This window comes from Rhinoderma darwinii, chromosome 4 (genome assembly GCF_050947455.1).
Source record: "Rhinoderma darwinii isolate aRhiDar2 chromosome 4, aRhiDar2.hap1, whole genome shotgun sequence".
Taxonomy (NCBI): Eukaryota; Metazoa; Chordata; class Amphibia; order Anura; family Rhinodermatidae; genus Rhinoderma; species Rhinoderma darwinii.
The window spans coordinates 193,262,966-193,282,336 of NC_134690.1; the positions used below are offsets into that span (position 1 = coordinate 193,262,966).

Sequence of the window (19,371 nt, forward strand, 5' to 3'; positions counted from 1 at the left end):
GTTTTACTGCACGATGAACGCTGTAAACACGAAACCCAAAAAACTATAGACGAATTGCTGCTTTTGCCCCACAACGTTTTTGTTTTTTTAGCTTTTCTGTTCATTTGATAGTACAATAAATGGTGCTGTTAAAGACTACAACTCTTCCCGCAAAAATAAGCTCGTATATGGCAATGTCGACGGATAAATTGAAAAAGTTATGACTCTTGGAATGCGGGGAAGAAAAAACTAAAATGAAAAAGTGGCAGAGGCAGTTGAATTTTCTGCCTTCAAGAGGACTGAAATACCAATATTTGTTTAACCAGTAGCAGGACAAGCGTTAGGTATATATACACATATAGGGCTCACAACTATACTTTTATAACTATACTTACGGAATACACATGTGTTCATTCCATATAGCTGTCAACAAAAATTACCTTAGATCCCAGTAAAGGACAAAAAGCAAACTTTTTAAAAATAGGTTTTGCCTTTTCCCTCTCCAAATTTTTTTTTACAATAGATATACAGAGGAAATTCTGACAGCAGATTATGTATGAGCAAAGATAGCAACATGGATCCAATTAAAGTGGTAACCACAGCAGCCTCTTTAGATGTCAGCTCCACCTTTATTGTCAGCCACAGAGTCCACTTGCCTCCCACACTCCTAAGCATCTGTCCCCTTCTAGCAGGGAGTTACCCTGAGTACCATATCATCATTTGCTTAAAGTAACTGTCCTACTGATGTCAGAGGCAATAGAGAGCGGTGGAGCTCTCTTCTACCTCCTCCCAACTGAGAGCAGAGGGGAGAGTGTTACGCTCTTCTGTTTTCTATGATTGGGCAATACACTCAGCACAAAGGAGTACTCTGGCTTGATTATTAACCTGGGTAAGGCCGCTGTCCTCTCCTGTAGCCCATCCTGTGGGCTAGATAAAATGGCCCATGGGCCACTAGTGGGGTTTAAGTGCTGAATACTGAATCCACAGCAAAATTAAAGCATATTTCCAGAGATTTATGCAAAAATAGTCTCAGGATGTATGTTTCCCTTTTCTTTTCTTGCATTTAGGTCTCATTTGTTTTAAAAAAAACAAGTAGGAAAATAAGCTAGTTACATCCTCCATCACTGATGGTATGTTTTAACTCCACTTTCCAATAGTATTTGTATCCTGTTTAAAAGAAAAAAATATATGCAGGTTTTATATTAGAGTTCTAGAATATGGGTGCCACATAGTACTACATTTCCTGCAGCTTTCACAGTAATAACATCTCATCGCTGCAGGTTTCGGCAGTCTGACGTGGCGATCAGCTGATAGCCAGGAGGACTTAGTTTTGAGAAGAGGTTGACCAGTCGGGAAAACCCATTTTAAGTTTGAGGGCAATTTTTGTAGCACAAGATAAGGCCAAAACAGATTACAAGTGGTTAAGCTTCTGGAAGACTTAATTGTTAGTGGTCCAAAGGAGTTCCAAATTACTCATTGACATTGGTGCTTTATTTTGCATTACTCAAGCCCACTTCTAATGCACTCAAATGTTCTCAGTCCCCAAGGAGAAGACACCCCATGGGGCTTATAGCTCTTTTTGTCAGCATAATACCCAGAAAAGCAGATGCCATCATAATACCACAGTCGATCTTCTGTATAACATCAATTTATTTTGTTATCTAATAACAGTCCCACTTCTGTTTTATATTTGTAAGAATCCAGATATATCACTAATTGTATGATGCATTTTTGCAGGCTTTTCCCTCTTCGAGAGCAAGGCTTAAATTTTTACGCTAAGGAGCTGACCTCATATGAAATTGAGGTAAAACCAGCATTGTATTAAACCAGACAATTGTAAATATATACTGCTTATTGATTCCTAATGGCCCTCACCTGCTGTGTCTTCTACCAATGTTCTTTCTTGAAGACAACGTTTCTAATGCAAACTACATTTTCTTTAAAAGTAGAGAACGAATTGTTGAAAATAGAGCATAAATTTATCTTAACCCAACTTCTCTGAGAGCTGACAGCTGTTTTAATGGATTCTTCCGAAACAGAGAAGACGACATCTTTGATGTTCTTAGAAGTTCCCATATGACATCTAATAAATACATCAAGCAGTGAGAAAATATTAGATGAACAGATGACATGAAAAGCCTCCCATTTATTGTCACCCCTGTGCTAACTTTAATAAGCTGTCTCTTTTTTTTATGAGTGCTTAGTTCCTCTTCTAAGCAAGAAATGCTGAGCTTTGCGAGTCAACGTCTCCGTCTGACACTAAAGCATCATGTTTAATATGAAAAGAAAGGGAAATATGTTAGCAGAATTATGTGTTGATTAGATTTGAAATGAAGGGAATATAAAATAAATGTTTTAATGGTATTCTCAATTTTTCTTATGGCACGATGCTGAAATAATTGGTTTATTGACACTTCTGAATTTAAGCAATATAAGAACTAACATACCATCTCTCTTGAAAAATAAGAGATTTTACGCACCTTAGTGTAAAACGATGTCTAATACAAAAGGCCATACTGAGACTAGATAATGCAAACAATACACATAGAAATAAGGGAAGAAAACAGATCCCTTCCAGCTTTTGGCTCCAGAATAGCTAAGGGCAAGGCTTGGCTAAAAAGCAGGGATTATCTTGCCTTGTCTTCATTGCAGACAAAGCAGTGTGGGAAGGTTGCTGCTACTGCAACCTGCCTCCTAGCCAGAGACAAAGCATCTTAGCCCTGCCCCTTGTCCCAAACGTATTGATTTAAATGCACTAGCACTAAAGGGGAGAGGAGAAAGAGAAGATAAATTGGATGCTTCATTGGACACATCTAGAATACTTCAGGATACAGGAATGAATAGGTCAAAAAAGAGAAGGATATCCTAGTAATATTTCCCGCATTCACTGTCTGTTTTGTATTTATGGTTTGGGCAAACTAAGCAAATGCACATTTTTCTTCCAGGTTGGCGGAAAATCTCATTTTACACTAGCAGCCAAATCCACACGCTGCAGAAAAATTACTCACGGGAAATGTGTATAAATTGACCTGCAATACAAATTATAAATCCGCAGCATGTCCATTTATACAAAATATTTGCTGTGCATTTGTTGCAGAATTTCCCCTTTGTTTTAATGAGAAACTGTTAAATATGATGTGATTTTTTTTTTTTATTCATTTGCTTGCTGGTACCCAAACCTGTTAGGAAAAGGAGACAGGTACAGGGTGTATACCATTGATAACACTAGACGTCTTTAGATGTCCAGAGAAGCAAATAAATTAACACTATGAACAAACATTGCTTTACTCATATATAGTGGGGGAGATTCCTAAAACCTTGTGCAATGGAAAGTGGAGCAGTTGCAATGTGCAATGGAAAGTGGAGCAGTTGTCTCTAGCTACCACTCAGGTGGCTGCTTTCATCTTCCAAAGGACCTCTGCAAAATGAGAGCTGGAATCTGATTGGCCACTATAGTAAACTTATTTTCTCTTGAAGTCGTTTTAAAAAAAAAAAAATCCCCTAGCAGTTCAGGGGACAGGTAGAGAAGGTCATCCATTGCAGTAGCTTTTCTCTAGCCAATAATACATTTTCCTTTTTAAATGTGATGCGGGTTTGAGTTATGAGGCATAAGTAAAAGGTATTGTGCATGACACTGACCTAGCAGTATGATTATGTAAAGTCCTTAAAGTGTAACTAAACGTTTAACAAACTTCTGACATGTCAGAAGTTTTGATTGGTGGGGGTCCGAGCACTACAACCCCCACCAATCGCTAAAACGAACCAGCTGAAGCACTCGTGTGAGCACTCAGCCACTAAGTTTATGTTGGGCTTTTTCTAGAAAGCCGATGTATCAGACAGAGTACAGACTCATAGTGTTTCCATTGAGTCCGTCCTCCAATACATTGATTTCCGTAAAAAGCCGAACAGAAACGAAGCAGCTCAGCGCTCACACGAGTGCTTCAGCTGCTTCGTTTTAGCGATTGGTGGGGGTCTCCGTGCTCAGACCCCCACCAATCAAAACTTCTGACATGTCACTATGACATATTAGAAGTTTCTTAAACGTTTAGCTACACTTTAATAGCTCTGTAACTTGGAAATTAAGCATCTTCTTATTTTCTTCTAAGGAGTTTAAAAAAACAAAAGAAGCTATAAAAAGATTCATCTCGGCATACAAAATGATGCTGGATTTTTTTGGGTTAAAACTTGTGGACAAGAATGGCAATGTGTTGCGGGCTGCAAATTGGCAAGATAGATTCCAGCACTTGAATGAGTGAGTATGTATATTTCTCAACTATTGTCATTACAGGTATTATTTAACTACTCTACATTTGCTACCAGTCAGGTAATCCACCATAAACATTTCTAGTGATGCTACTGTACCATCTGTTGCAAAGTCAGCATGTTATGTAGATTTTAATGTACACACTTGTATTTCACAAGCCCTCTTTACCATATGGAATACCGACAACGCTATTCCATATAGAGCCATTCAGTTAAAAAAAAACTGTATTGCACGGTATACTTATTTTTAACATGGGAGACTATAGGCGGTGTATACCACTGTATGCCTATACAGTGGCATACGTCAAAGCCATTCATTGGGAAATCCTTCCAACAGTGTGTGAGCTGTATACTTACCATCAAAACGAGGATCTGATCCTGTCGGGGAATTGCAAGATCCAATCCCATTTTTGGCAGTAAATATTCGGCTCTCACACGGAGCTGTAATACGCAGTGTAAGTAAAGGCTACATTTTAGTACTTTTTACCAACTTGTTCTCAAAAAAATTATAAATAATATGATTTGCAAACATGTATAATCTGATTATTTGATGGCTTGCAAGAGTGAATATTACCTTTAAGAAAGTTACAATAAGGCTCTGTTGACATCTGTGCCAGGACTTTCTGTTGCTCTGCCCTTCATAGGAGCAGAACAAAGAAAAACCGGAGCCGCCAGATCCATCACATGACGAAAACAAACAACACTAGCCGGAATCCATTGGGGGAAATTTATTAACCTTTATATGCCACTTTAAGTTTAATTGCTATCATCACCTATTAGAAACACAACTCTTCTGTAGAGTTGCTTATATGTGAGTCTCTTCATGGTGCATTAGGCTTCCATGCCACACATAATATAGCCAGATATTTTAAAATACAATATTCATTGTATAACCAAGTCACATGACATGACCTTAATATATACATATGGTTTTCTGTTCAGTGTCCTGCAACTGCCACAGTTATTACATTAGTCTAATACATCTACTTGTTGTTCTTTATTCAAAGTGTATTAGTGTATGCATGTTGCAAGATTTTTGAATATGACTTCTGATCAGTGGAATGAGTATGTGGAGCATTACCATATCAAGAACTATTTTAGTCTGTATGGTTTAAAGGAATTGTCCAGTTGAGAAAAAACATTTTCCTACACCCTATTATATGGCTGGGTGATTATTACCTAAATCAAAATCACCACTAATTGAACCTGTAACCTCGATTACGATTAATAAATCATTTTTATGACACACACCCTTTTGCATGCCACGCCATTTAATTAATATAGATGTTCTGAGCCTGCTGTATACTACTGTATATAATATAACCACGACACTGCCCCTCACACGGTATAATGTCCACACAGCTGCCCCCACACAGTATAATGTCTTTATAGCTGCCCCCATACAGCCCCAATAGTGACTAATAAAATACATACTCATCTAACCCCGTTCCAACGACGAGTGGAAGAGATCCCTCTGCTCCTCCAGTCTGTGTGGCTCAGTGCATATTTCCAGATTCCACTGGATTTCCGCCATATTGTTTCAGGCATCATATTTGTCCTCAATGTACTCAATGCCTGCCCCATTCACTATTTATTTCTGCCTTAATGCCTGCACCAATTACTTCTTGTTTAGCCTCAATGCCCACGCACCGAGCCGAGCGGATAGTGCCCTTCCAAATGGTATATACACAGATGATGGGGGTTATATACAGGGATGATGGTGGGCTGGTATATACAGGGCTGATGGGGGTCCCTGTATTTTAACCCCACAGATTAAGGGTACCATAGGCCCAGGGCAGTTCAAAAAGTGTGCCCCCCCCCAACCCTAAGACACTGTACCGTAGAGTTGCAGATTTCAGTTCAGGCGGCCATAGATCTGGCACGGTTTTGAATTCGCTGTAAAAGCAGAATGAGCCATACAGAAGAGAATAAGCAGAATACTTTGAGACCCTAAAGAGATCAGGATCTTTAAATTGTTAGTGGTTTCCAGGAAAAAAAAAATCTGCTGTGTGTGAATATAACCATAAAGAACCAGTCTCTGTTGTTTAACTCCTTAAAGTCCAAGACATTTTATTTATTTTTTTTTAGTTTTTCGCTGACCGCCTTCCTAGAGCCATAACTTTCACATTTTTGCATCAATAGAGTGGTGTGTAAAGGATTACTTTTTGCGGGAGGAGTTGAAGTTTTTATCGGCACCAGTTAAAGTACCATATATTGGGTGAATTGGAAAAAACTGTGATTCCTCCATGGTTTTTTGGGTTTAGTTTTTACTGTATATATTTACCTTATCTTAAGGTAAAAGTAGATTTAACATCTAATTTTACTTTAAGATAAGGTAAATATATACAGTCCCAGAACCAATCTCAGTGCATAAATATACAGCCCCAGAACCAAGCTCAGTGTCACGGTGCGGGGCATGGACCCACTGGGCCGCATCACGTAGCGGATAGGCAGCTGGCCAACCAGGTACAATACAATGTCTATAGTCCAGAAAGGGTACCTGAGGCAATGTAGACCATAGCGGTGATTCAGGCTTAAGATAAGGCTCCGGCAGCATTCAGACACCCGGTGAGTGTAACACAATCGATGCAGCGGAAGACACAGCTCGACTTCAACTCCAGGCGGCACAGAGGCATGGTAGCACAGGATACAGGGTACAGGCAGCAGGAACGGGTAACACGGGAACTGGAAAACACTAGGAGACCATTTGCAAGACAAACTTTAGGTATACAACAACGCTCAGGCAATGATCAAGAGGGCAGAGCCCTTTTTATAGTCCAGCAGCATTCTGGACTGATTGCAGATCTCCTGCAATTGTACGCGCACTGGCCCATTAAGCCCGTGCAAGTGCGCGCACCCTGCGGGAGACACTTCCTGAAGCAGAAAGTATGTGCCGGCTTCTCCCAAGAGGGAGATGCCGCCGAGAACTCACGTGTCCATGGCCGCGGCCATCAGAGGGTAAGTCAGAACGACGGGCCGCGGCCATAGATATTACACTCAGTATATAAATATAGCCCCAGAACCAATCTCAGTACATAAATACAGCACCAGAACCAAGCTCAGTACATAAATACAGCCCCAGAACCAAGCTCACTACATAAATACAGCACAAGAACAAAGCTCAGTACATAAATACAGCCCCAGAACCAAGCTCAGTACATATATACAGCACGAGAACAAAGCTCAATACATAAATACAGCACCAGAACCAAGCTCAGTACATAAATACAGCTCCAGAACCAAGCTCAGTACATATATACAGTGCCAGAACCAAGATCAGTGCATATATACAGCACCAGAACAAAGCTCAGTCCATATATACAGTGCCAGAGCAAAGCTCAGTAGATAAATAAAGCCCCAGAACCAAGCTCAGTACATATATACAGCACCAGCACAAATACAGTTCAGTACAGAGATCATTTGCAAATTCAGTTTAACCCCTGCCATATAAGTTTGTACGACATAAAACGACAGCTCCCAGTATAGCCTGAACAATGGTAAGGATATGCTGGGAGTTGCTATTTCACAAAAAAAAAAAGAATGCTACCATCCGTCATCTCGCTTGAGATCATACAGTGACTACAGTACTGATCAGTCACAGGGAGAATAAACATTTACATTGAGTGACTCACGGGTGATGTCTTCTTTTTCATTCTTCTCTTTGCTTCGCCATCCGGTCCAGATCTCTATGATGACTTCTCCCGGCCACGGCCCATTTCTTCAGAGTTTGCCGCTCAGATGTCTATGGCTTCTCACTTTTCCAAAATTTGCGCACATATAAACAAAGATAAAATTCTCATAGTGCCACATTCTATGCCCCTGAATATAATGGTATCACACACTGCGCCCCTGAATACAATAGTAATATACACTATACCCCTGAATATAATAGCACCATACTCTGTCCCCATGAATTAAATTGTGTCAAACACTGTAAAGTAAATCACCACACACACTAACAATGCCCCCTGTAGATAGATAGCACCAGTCACAATGCCCCCTGTAGATAACGCCAGTCACACTGCCCCCTGTAGATAGCACCAGTCACACTGCCCCCTGTAGATAGCGCCAGTCACAATGCCTCCTGTCGATAGTGCCAGTCACAATCCCCCCTGTAGGTAGCACCAGTCACACTGCCACCTGTAGATAACGCCAGTCACACTGCCCCTGTAGATAGTACCAGTCACAATGCCCCCTGTAGATAGCGCCAGTCACACTGCCCCCTGTAGTTAGCGCCAGTCACACTGCCCCCTGTAGATAGCACCAGTCACAATGCCCTCTGTAGATAGCGCCAGTCACAATGCCCCCTGTAGATAGCACCAGTCACAATGCCCTCTGTAGATAAGGTCCTTTGTAAATAATGCCCCCGGTAGATATTGCCCCCAACACTGCCCACAGGAAAGAAAAAAGATTCTCACCTATCCCCATTCCCGCGCCATCCTCTAGTGACGCAAGACTGGTCAGAGTCGGCGTGATGATGTAGTCGGCGTGATGATGTCATCGCGCCAACTACGTCATTACTAAAGCGCCAAATGGCCCGGAAGGGAGCTGTTAGTTCCGTGGCTCGCTAGCGCTGGAGTAAGCAATTGTATCCGCAGCCTTAGGACGCAAATACAATTGGGTGAGAGGTCCCGCTTCACCCCGGTTCTCTGAACCAACTGTAATTTTAACAACCGGTTCGGGAGAACCAGGGCGAACTGGGCTCTCTTTCAGCCTTGGGCACAGATTGCCTTCATTATAATCCACCCCTGTACCCCCATCATCCCTGTATATAGCCCCCATTATTCCTGTATATAACCCTCATAATCCCTGTGTATACCAGTCAGCCATCATCTCTGTATGTAACCCCCATCATCCCTGTATATAACTCCCATGAGTGTTATATACAGGAATGATAGGGGTTATATACAGTGATGGGGGCTGGTATACACAGGGATGATGGGAGTAATATACAGGGACCCCCATCATCCCTGTATATGCTAGCCCATCATCATCCCTGTATATTACTCCATCAACCCTGTATATACAATTGGGGCGGGCACTGTCTGTTCACCGTGGCACGTGGGCATTGAGGCTAAACCAGAAGTAAATGGGGCAAGTATTGAGGCAGAAATAAGGATTAAATGGGGCAGACATTGAGGACACTGTGGACTAATAAGATGCCTGAAGCGCCGGTATATGGCAGTAGTCCAGCGGACTCTAAAAATATGCGTGTTGTGCCGCTTACGGCTCGGCATAGACCGGCGAGACGCAATGAAGTCATCGCGCCTAACGGCTCCCTGAACTGACGGCACCCTGCTCTACCACAGGAGTCAACTGTATCTGCGTCCTGAGGATGCAGATACAGTTGAAACCGGGTAAAAAAAACTAAATGCGCAAGGGACCCTTTAAGGGTACATACTGAAAAAATACTGAAAAAGTATGATGTAATGAAAATAGTATGGATAATAACATGGTCAAAGCTCTTAATAATACAGGGTCTATATGTATTCTATGTGAAAGCTGGTTCAGGTTGCAGGAAACTGCTGCAATTCCAGATTGGACAGATGTTGTCTTTAATATGCCTGGCTGTTTTTTGCAGATATTAGTCCATATAAAAGAAAAAAGTACTGTATATGTTATTGTTGGAAAAAACAATACTTTATCTGTCGTCTTTATATCATTCTAGATCTCAGCACAACTACTTGAGAATTACCCGCATATTAAAAAGTCTTGGGGAGCTTGGTTATGAACATTTTATGTCTCCTTTGGTGAAGGCTTTTCTTGAAGAGTCTATTGTTGAGAACACAATCCCAAACATGAAACAAAGTGCATTAGAGTATTTTGTGTACACTGTCAGGGAGAGGAGGGAAAGGAGAAATCTGTTACGTATTGCTTATCATCATTATCAACCCCCTGAGCACTTTATCTGGGGACCACCCAAGAAGCAGAAGTCTGGGCAAAATAAAACTCTAAAAAAGACATCTTTTACTAGATCTTTGAAGAAAAACGCACAGAAATCTAAGGATACCAATATTGAAAATAATCTAGAGAGGCCACAAAGTACTTCAGTGGAACTAGAACAGGTGGATAAACAGGTGGATAAAGTGAGCAGCCATGTAGAGGCTGAGGTTGGTGATGCCGGGATTGAGCACGAGATTCAAATTGAATCAGATCAGGATGGTTCCAGCTCAGAACATTCTCAACAAGCACTGTTGCACCCAGTCATAGATTCACTATCCACCATTACATCAGCCATTGGTGAAGAGGACACTGAACGCAGCACAGAAAACAATATATCGGTAGTTAGCATAATAATAGTTGATACCACTGATGAAAGCAATACAGATTGTTTGTTTAACCTGTCACCTGTTACTCCGTCAACCGCTGATGTCATCGACCCCTCAGGAGCAGAAAAGGAAGTTGAACTAGAAGATAAGAAAAGCAAACAGTGAATGGGAATTGATGAATACATCTATCTGCAATGTCATCTATTCGCAGCACAGATTCCTTTGTAATGTAAGGTGTAAAGCCAATTCTTAGATCACTGGCAAAAAATGTGACTACAGTCCAGAATAACTGGCCTCACTGCTGAGACAACTGGTGCACTTTGCAATGTATAACTAATGTTCGAAGTGAATTCTAGATTTTTATGATATAATTTACTGTGTTATTTAATTAGTTTAGCGCTGATTTATCATACCCTGTAATGTGTGAACACATTTAACGAAAGTAAAGCCATAGTTTATTGGACTGTGTAATGTAGAAAAATGTTAATCAAAAAGCAATTGATATTATGTCAGTAACAAGTCTAGTGCCAGTGTCTGTTTTATATACAACGACCCTTTCCACACAGTCTTTTAATGCAGAGGCATGATGATCCGAAGAGAATTAGCATCCTGCATTCCTGTTCCTTCCTAGTTGTCTTTCGTCATCGAGTGCCGTATCAATGTAGTGATAACCTAATGCTGGCGCATTATGGCAGATGACTGCTGTGTTGATTTATGAATGGTTTGTCTATGAAATCGGGCTATTTATGTGTAACTATTCAAGCCAATAAATATAAAGAATGACGTACCATATTTCGCAGACTGTAAGATGCACCTAAATTTAGACATCAGGAGTCGGAAAAAAAAAATCTCTGGTAATTTATGGCAGTGGAAGAGTTAATGCCACCATCCTTGGTTGTCTAGGGCAGATGTCTAGGACAGATTTTTTTCTTTCTACAAACTGCATTTTGTACTCCAAAAAGTATGGCATATTGTACCCTTTCTCAGAAAAAGCACACAATATATAAAAGATAATGTGGAAATATGCAAGCTTTGCTTTCTGAATCTGAATGGTTTGTCATGTTTCAAAAGAACAATTACATTTTGTTATGGGATAGACAAAACTCAACCTTGTGCAGGGAGAAAAGGCTCGATTTACACCACAACTGTGGTGCATGGCCAGCTTTTCCCAACTTACCCAAAGACTTCGCTGTCCTTTTAGCATATATTTGGCCGGTATATGTTAAGATCCCTCAGCCCCAACTGTATTGAAAAGTTCTCTTTTTAATACAACGTTATACAAAAAATATATATATAACCGGGCAGTATACAAGGTTTTGTTTTTTTATTATTTAAAAAGTAATTTTTATTTAAAGTAATTTTCTCACAATTAACATTTTATCACCTATCCAGGATAGGGGATTAATGTAAGATCAGTGGGGGCCCCACCACTAGGACGTTCATTGATCTCTAGATCGGACGTCCCGATCCCCATTTCTCCTCACTTAACGATCACAGAATTTTGAATGAAGCGGCATTCGTGCATGTAATCTGCCGCTCCATTCAAAGTCTATGGGAATGACTGAAACAGCCAAGCGCAGTACTTGGACACCTCCATCGGACCCATAAAAATTGAATGGAGCAGCAGGGCACATGGGCGACAGCCATTCCATTAAAACTCTTCCTCACTGCGATTGTTCAGTGAGCAGGAACAAAGGTCCTGTGGATAGGTGATTAATGTTCATTTTGGAAAAAACCCCTTTAATGGCAGCACATATGCAACTGTATAGGCATCTAGCCATATGTTCAGCGGCACCGTTTCAAACTGTCCCCCTGAACATAAACCAAGAAGGCGGTGGGAATTTAGCCTAATGATTATTTACAAAAACAACAAAACAATGATTTGACAATTATTCTGCATCTGGCATCAAAGATCAGTCCTGACCGGTGAATATTTCAGATCAAGCACGTTCTGTCAAAATATGATATTGTGCTATAAATAATAGAAAAAAAAATTCTACTTTGTAATAGTACTGTATCACTCTGTATGTTTGCACAACCCTTAGTGGAAGCATTTATTTTTGTTATGAGTTATCCCAGTTATATGCACATTTTGCCTTTTTTGCTCAGATAGTAAAATGTTATCTTCTTACTAATTAATTTATTAATAACTGTTATATATTTTATATCATAATCCCTATGCAAAAGAAAGTAACATTATAGCACACTAACCTGACCAATACTAGTACAATTCAAAATATAAAAAATGTTCTCATGTATTAAACGTATATAGTCAGTTTATGTTTATTAAAAAAAATAAGACAAAAGTTGCTCCTAATCAAGTATATGAAACTACTTCATAAATTGTCATACAAATTGTTCCACGAATATTTTATGCAAAATCTTTGTGTAATATTGGGTTTTACATGATAATGATTCTACACCAAGTCTATCTGCATGTCTATTTATTGTTCTAAATAGAAATATATTCTGTAGTCCACTTTCATTAGATGTTGTTTAGTAGGTGTCAGATTAATGCTGTTAACGATGAGACTTGTGATCTGTAACCTTAAATCAAGAATACGGTTTTGTAATATTTTTATTTTTACAATGAAATATAAAAATACCATAATACATGTATTTCTCTGAGGTTGAAGATTTATATAAAAGTTGTAATGTTCAATTCTAGATGTGCCTGTTGAAGCCAACATGTGATTCACTGGTGACATCAACATGCCACATTATTGTCATTGGATTCTAACAGATATGCAGAATAATACCCAAAACTTAAAAGCAGCACAGATATACTGAACATTTAAAAATGTATTATAAACCAAATGGCCACTTTATTAGAGACACCCATCTAGTAGCGTGTTTGACTTCCTTTGGCCATCAGAACCCTACTGTTCAAACGTCCATCCATATTTATCGGAGGACCGACGGTGTGCCAAGGAAACCTTCCTCACACTCCACCTCCGCCAACCTGAACTGTTGACACCTCGCAGGAAGGGTTTTCCTCAACTCATTCTGCTTGCGCCAAATTCTGATCTTCCATCAGCATAGTGCCACAGAAATCTGGATTTATCTGACCAGGTAATATTTTTCTATGGCTCAGTGATCTAAGTTTTGTCCAGTGGAGTCTTTCCATTCTGTTTCCTCTTAAAAGCAATGGCGCTTAACCCGATCATCCGCTGTTATAGCACATCCGTGCTAAGGAGTTGTGCACTTGGACACGTTAGTTGTAACACCAGCGTTGTATTCAGCTGTAGTTTGCTTGCTGTGCTCCACCGATTCTTCACTTCCTCCTCTGACTCCTTTTGTTAACGTCAACAGGACCCCCTTTCGCTGGATATTTTTCCTTGATCACACCATTCTCTGTATACTCTCGACACAAGAAAACCCCACACGGTTGGCAGTTTTTGAGATACTGGCCCCGGATAGTCTAGCACCGATCACTATGCCTTGTTCATAGTAGCTCAAATTGCTCGATTCTGATCTGCGGAAAACTTGCTCTCTTGATTTTATTCTGCACTTCGGGGTCACATGTCAATAGTGAAAGGGCAAGTGTTTCTAATAAAGTGGCAATTTATTGTACTTTGCTATTTCCCTTGGTAATGCCTATAAAATGGGATTTTTCCAGGCAGTAAAGGCGTGAGATGTAATAAGGATAGGATAAGGACAATAAATATATTTATAAAGCTTAGATGAGCATAGAGAGAAACGTTGCACAGGACTGTATCAGGGAATAGTTTATAACTTTGAATGCATATCATTTTTAAATCTATTTTTGTAATTTTGAAATTTAAAAGAATATAGAATAAAGCTGCCTGTAATATATTACACTGATGTTTCAACAAACCTTTTACACATTACCGGTCCTCAAGTATAAAGCTGATCACATGGTGTAGAGCTGCTAGGTTCACCCATCATCAGTTATTATTTAAAGGGTTTTTCCGAGATAAAATGACTATATGTTAATGTTTGTAATGTAGTAATGTAAATACATTTGTAATATACTTACATTTTCCAAATTGGCCCCGTTTCCAGATTCTGCCATGGGGTACTTGACGGGTAACTTCACTCATTGGCCGCTGTGTTTATCTTCATTTCTCTTCCGGGTATACGACAGGTTGCATGCGCGGTCCCTGCTGTTATCTCGAGAACAGCAGGGACCGCAAATGTGTGTTACGGGCTGTACAACAGAACAGCCCATACACGGCAAGTCACAAGTGACGTGTTGTATACTCGGAAGAGAATAGAAGATCAACGCAGCGGCCAGAGAGTGACGTCCACCGTCAAGTACCCCACAGCAGCATCTGGAAACGGGGCCAATTTGGAAAATGTAAGTATATTACAAATGTATTTACATTAACACATAGTAATTTTATATTGGGAAACCCCTTTAATGGAGAACTGTAATTAAATGCCCTTTTTTGTGTGTGTTAATAGAGCATTACATGAAATCTATGGGTGTCTATAGATTTTAATAGATGTCAGTAGTACTACAGAGCACACTGGAGTACTTGATGTGGATCTCCGCTATGACTAATAGACAGAATAATAATCAGGTCACGACATCTGTCCCCTAAATATACTTTAACAGGGCATTTTGAAAAAGGGTTGCCTAACAAATACAACCTCATTAATTTACAGATAATTAGATGATGGATTATTATTTAGAGTAGAATGACACCGATGAAGAAACTAGAAATGTATTTCAGCTGATGATAACTGAGAATTACTTGCCTACCTTTCTATTGTTTTAAAGAGGAATGTCCACTTGTAGGAACCTATATCACTAAATAAAGTGTTTGGCTCAATGTTGTCTCAAAGCGTTTTCTATCACTTCTTCAAGTAACTTGACTAACACCTTACCTGTTTAAATATTTTAACTACTGGTTGCTGACACTTGGTGGTCTCAAGAAAATTGTGTTTTTACTGGAATTTCATCCTCCACAAATCTCAAACAATGAACATATAAAAAGACTCTTCAAATGGTTTCTTAGTTCCATCCAAAGACTAAGTCAACAATTTTTGAATGTCACTTCATATAAAACTTCATATATCATCACTGTATCACTAGATACCTTGCTCATTCCATGTGTCTCTATAAGGGCGGATTTACACGAACGTGATTTACGTCCATGCAACCCGCGTGATTTTCACGCGAGTCGCACAGGCCTATGTAAGTCTATGGGGCAGTGCAGACTGTCCGTGAGTTTTGCGCAGCGTGAGTCTGCTGCGTAAAACTCACGACAGGTTCTATATTTCGGCGTTTTTCGTGCATCATGCACCCATTGAAGTCAATCGGTGCGTGAAAATCACGCGCGCCACACGGAAGCACTTCCGTGGGACGCGCGTTATTCGCGCAACAGCAGTATAAAAATGAATGGAAACAGAAAAGCACCACATGCTTTTATGTTTACAAACATCCAAATGGAGTGTCATATTGATGGCGGCAGCTCGAAAAGCACGCAGCCGCGCACCATATGAACATGACACACGGAGCTGTCAAGTGCCTTTTGCGCACGCAAAACGCCGCGTTTTTTGTGTGCGCAAAACGCACACGCTCATGTAAATCCCCCCTAAGGCTCTGTTCACACCTCGTCTTTGCTTTCCATCTGAGGTATACATAGATCTCCGAGGGAAGATTGTGACATATACCACTGTGTAGGCATACAGTGGCATACATCGCCCACTGACTCTTATTTCAAAGAAAAACGTATACCACGGGGTATTTTTTTTTTTTACACTGGGTGTCAATGGGCGATGTATGCCATTATATGCCTACATTTTACATTTTTTTACTATATGCCTCAGTATAAGATAGCGTAGCAGACTACGCTTTCCTATACTGTAAAAAAAGAGTTATGCTGATGCACTGGGTGTATGCACTGGGAGCTTTCCATGTGAGTACGTCGAACGTAGAGCACAAACAAGATGTGAACGGAGCCTTACCCTATCTTCAGTGATAGAATCACAAAAGTGAGCAGACCACTGCCTGAATATTAGCACCTTCTGAAAATCTGGTTACAAATCAGGAAGCAGACCGCATAATGACTGAGGCCCTGTTCACACTGTTTTTGGCTCGGTTTTTGATGCAGAACCCACGCCAAAAAATGTTCGAATTCGCCTCCCATTGGTTTCAATGGGAGATGGAGGCGGTTTTTTCCCGCAAGTGGAAAAAATAATTTTTCAGGAAAAAAGAAGCGTCATGCCCTTTCTTCAGGCGTTTCCGTCTCTGACCTCCCATTCAAATAAATAGGAGGCAGAGAAAGCGGATTTGCTGCATTTTTTGCCTGTGGAGCTCAATGGTCGCAGCCGAAAAACTCCACGGAAAACGCGTCAAAGAGACAATTTTTTGCAGGCAGAAAAATCTGCCTCAAAATTCTGTGAAAACGGCCTAAAGGTACACAAGTTCTAAAAAAAAAAAATATTCTTTCACATGAAAGAATTGTAAATACTTTTAGGGTAAGTTCACGCGTAGCGTAAATACTGCGGATTTTGTTGTAGAAAATCCGCAGCATAATACAGTAGCAACAAAGTGGATAAGATTTGAACAAATCTCAGAAAATTACATGCGGTGCAGTTTTTTAATCCGCAGCACGTCAATTGTATTTGCGTATTTGCTGCTTTTGTGTTGCGGGTTTTCCCTATTGAATTCAATGGGGAGGTAAAACCCGCAACAAATAGCAGATGTTGCGTTTTTTGCAGCGATTAACGCAACTTATAAAAAAAAAATATTATACTTGCTTAGAATAATGTGTTTCTTCGTCCAGGCCAACCTCCTGTGATGATGTTTCATCCCATGTGACTGCTGCAGCCAATCACAGGCTGCATTGGTCACATGGGATGAAACATCATCCCAGGGGGCTGGGGCGCAGGACATCAGAGGTTAAGTATGTGTTTTTTGGGGTTATTTCTACGTGCAGTTTTCTTTGGTGCGTTTTTCTTTGGTGCGTTTTTTCGGCCGGAATCCCCTGCGGCGCGCAAGGCAGATACGCTGTGTGCTTTCACACAGTGTATCCTCCCTGTGTGAACATACCCTCAAATATTAAGATACATTCCACCGTTGGTATTATTTTTAACTTTTATGTGCAAAGGTTCCAAATGTAGTTTCACATGTCTAGGTAAACTGTGTAGTTACATACACACGGCTCACAGATGACTGAGCAACCATCTATGGCTTCGTTCACATCTGCGTCGGGCTTCCATTCATGGGTTCTGTCAGATCTTTCCTTCAGGGGAACCCATGAATAGAAACCATATCTTTTCATTTGCATTACCATTGATTTTAATGGCAATGTTTCCATTGCAAATGGTTTCCGTTTGTCTCTGTTCCGTAAGGTGTCTGTTTTTTTTTGGGCGGAATCAATAGCGCAGTCGTCTACGCTATTGATTCCGCCAAAAAAATGAAAACCTTACGGAATGGAGACAAACTGAAACCATTTGCAAGGGAAGCACAACCATTGAAATCAATGGTAATTCAAATGGAATGCTATGGTTTCGTTTGGTATCCGTTCATGGGTTCCCCTGACGGAAAGGTCTGATGGAGCCCATGAACGGAAGCCCAACGATGTGGCTGTGTTTACATCAGTGTTGCCTTTCTGTTGAGGGGTTCAGTCTGAGGTTTCCGTTGGGGGAACCCCTCAACGGAAAGGCAAACGGAAAGCTTAGCGTATGGTTTCCGTTTGTAACCATTGTGACAGGGTTCCGTTGTTTTGACGGAATCAATAGTGCAGTCGATCGCTGGTACAATACACTGCATTACTAATGTTTTGCAGTATATCGTCATTTTTACAGGCATCTGTTAAGCCCTGCCACAGGCAGGGCTTAACAGAGGCAGAGTGAAGGCAGCCCTGGGAGCCTTCATTAGGCCCCTGGGCTGCCATAACAACCATCGTCAACCCCCGATCTCGTTGCGGGGGGGCGATGAGCTGCTGGAGGGACCACCCCCAATATTCAACGCCTCAGATGCTGCAGTCGCTTTTGACCGCAGCATTTGAGGGGTTAAACAGGCAGGAACAGCGCGATCACTGCTCCTAGCTGTTAGTCCTGGGTGTCGGCTGTAAAATACAGCCGACACCCGCAGCATATGGAGCGTGCTTAGCGTGTGAACGCGCTCCATACTTCTCCCCCTGCACCAGGACGTACCGGTGCGTCGTGGTGCGATAAGGGATTAAGGACCCTCCTCCACATACAACAAGGAATTGTTCTGCTTCAGGAGGAAAAAGCAAGCAAGACAAGAGAGAAACTGAGTAAAAACAAGAAAGACAATTAAAAAGAATTGGGGGAAGAGTTAGACTGGCTCACCAGAGGATCCATTGGTGGGCAAAGGCTCTGACACAATAATGGGCATCAAGGGTCCAGAAGAAGATAATCCCATTTTGGAGCTCACTATGAAGTCTGTCGCTTGTCACTAGGGTCTACATGCAATGGGTTAATTCACAATGGGTTAATTCACAAATAAACTATTAGACCTTATTGATGATATATCATGTGTGATTAATGATAACAGCAAAGTTTATGATGCAATTAAAAGGTGACATGTAGACTCTTGCCTCTTTTAACATCCAGGGATTCAATGTAGCCCAAAAAAGGGTCCGAAATTCTCTATTTCCTCCATAGACAAAAGGCTCAGATAGATTGTTTGAAGGAAACTCATTTACACACTGGCCATTTTCCAAAAAGAAAAAATCTTTGTTATACCTCAACATACCACAGTAGTAACCCAGATGGTAAAACAGGGGTTTTCATCCTTCTACATAAGGCAGACCCGAAAGCCCGCTTTTTTTTTGTGTCATGTGAAATTGGTTCACATATCTATACAGTAGTAAATATTTATGCCCCAAACAGAAATCAGATTGCCTTCCTAGTTGGA

At 40.7% G+C, this 19,371-nt stretch overlaps 1 protein-coding gene across 2 annotated transcripts in view; it reads left to right on the top strand.

Moving 5' to 3' along the window:
• The window catches only part of OGFRL1 (opioid growth factor receptor like 1), a 67,752-nt gene extending 52,452 nt beyond the window's left edge, over positions 1-15,300 (top strand). For both annotated transcript variants that reach the window (XM_075862014.1, XM_075862015.1), the window contains exons 5-7: positions 1,717-1,783; positions 4,086-4,231; positions 9,911-15,300. In XM_075862014.1, coding sequence (XP_075718129.1) covers positions 1,717-1,783; positions 4,086-4,231; positions 9,911-10,676 — 979 coding nt within the window. In that variant the 3' untranslated portion in view covers positions 10,677-15,300. The remainder of the gene's footprint in view (positions 1-1,716; positions 1,784-4,085; positions 4,232-9,910) is intronic.
• The last annotated feature ends 4,071 nt before the right edge of the window (positions 15,301-19,371 follow it).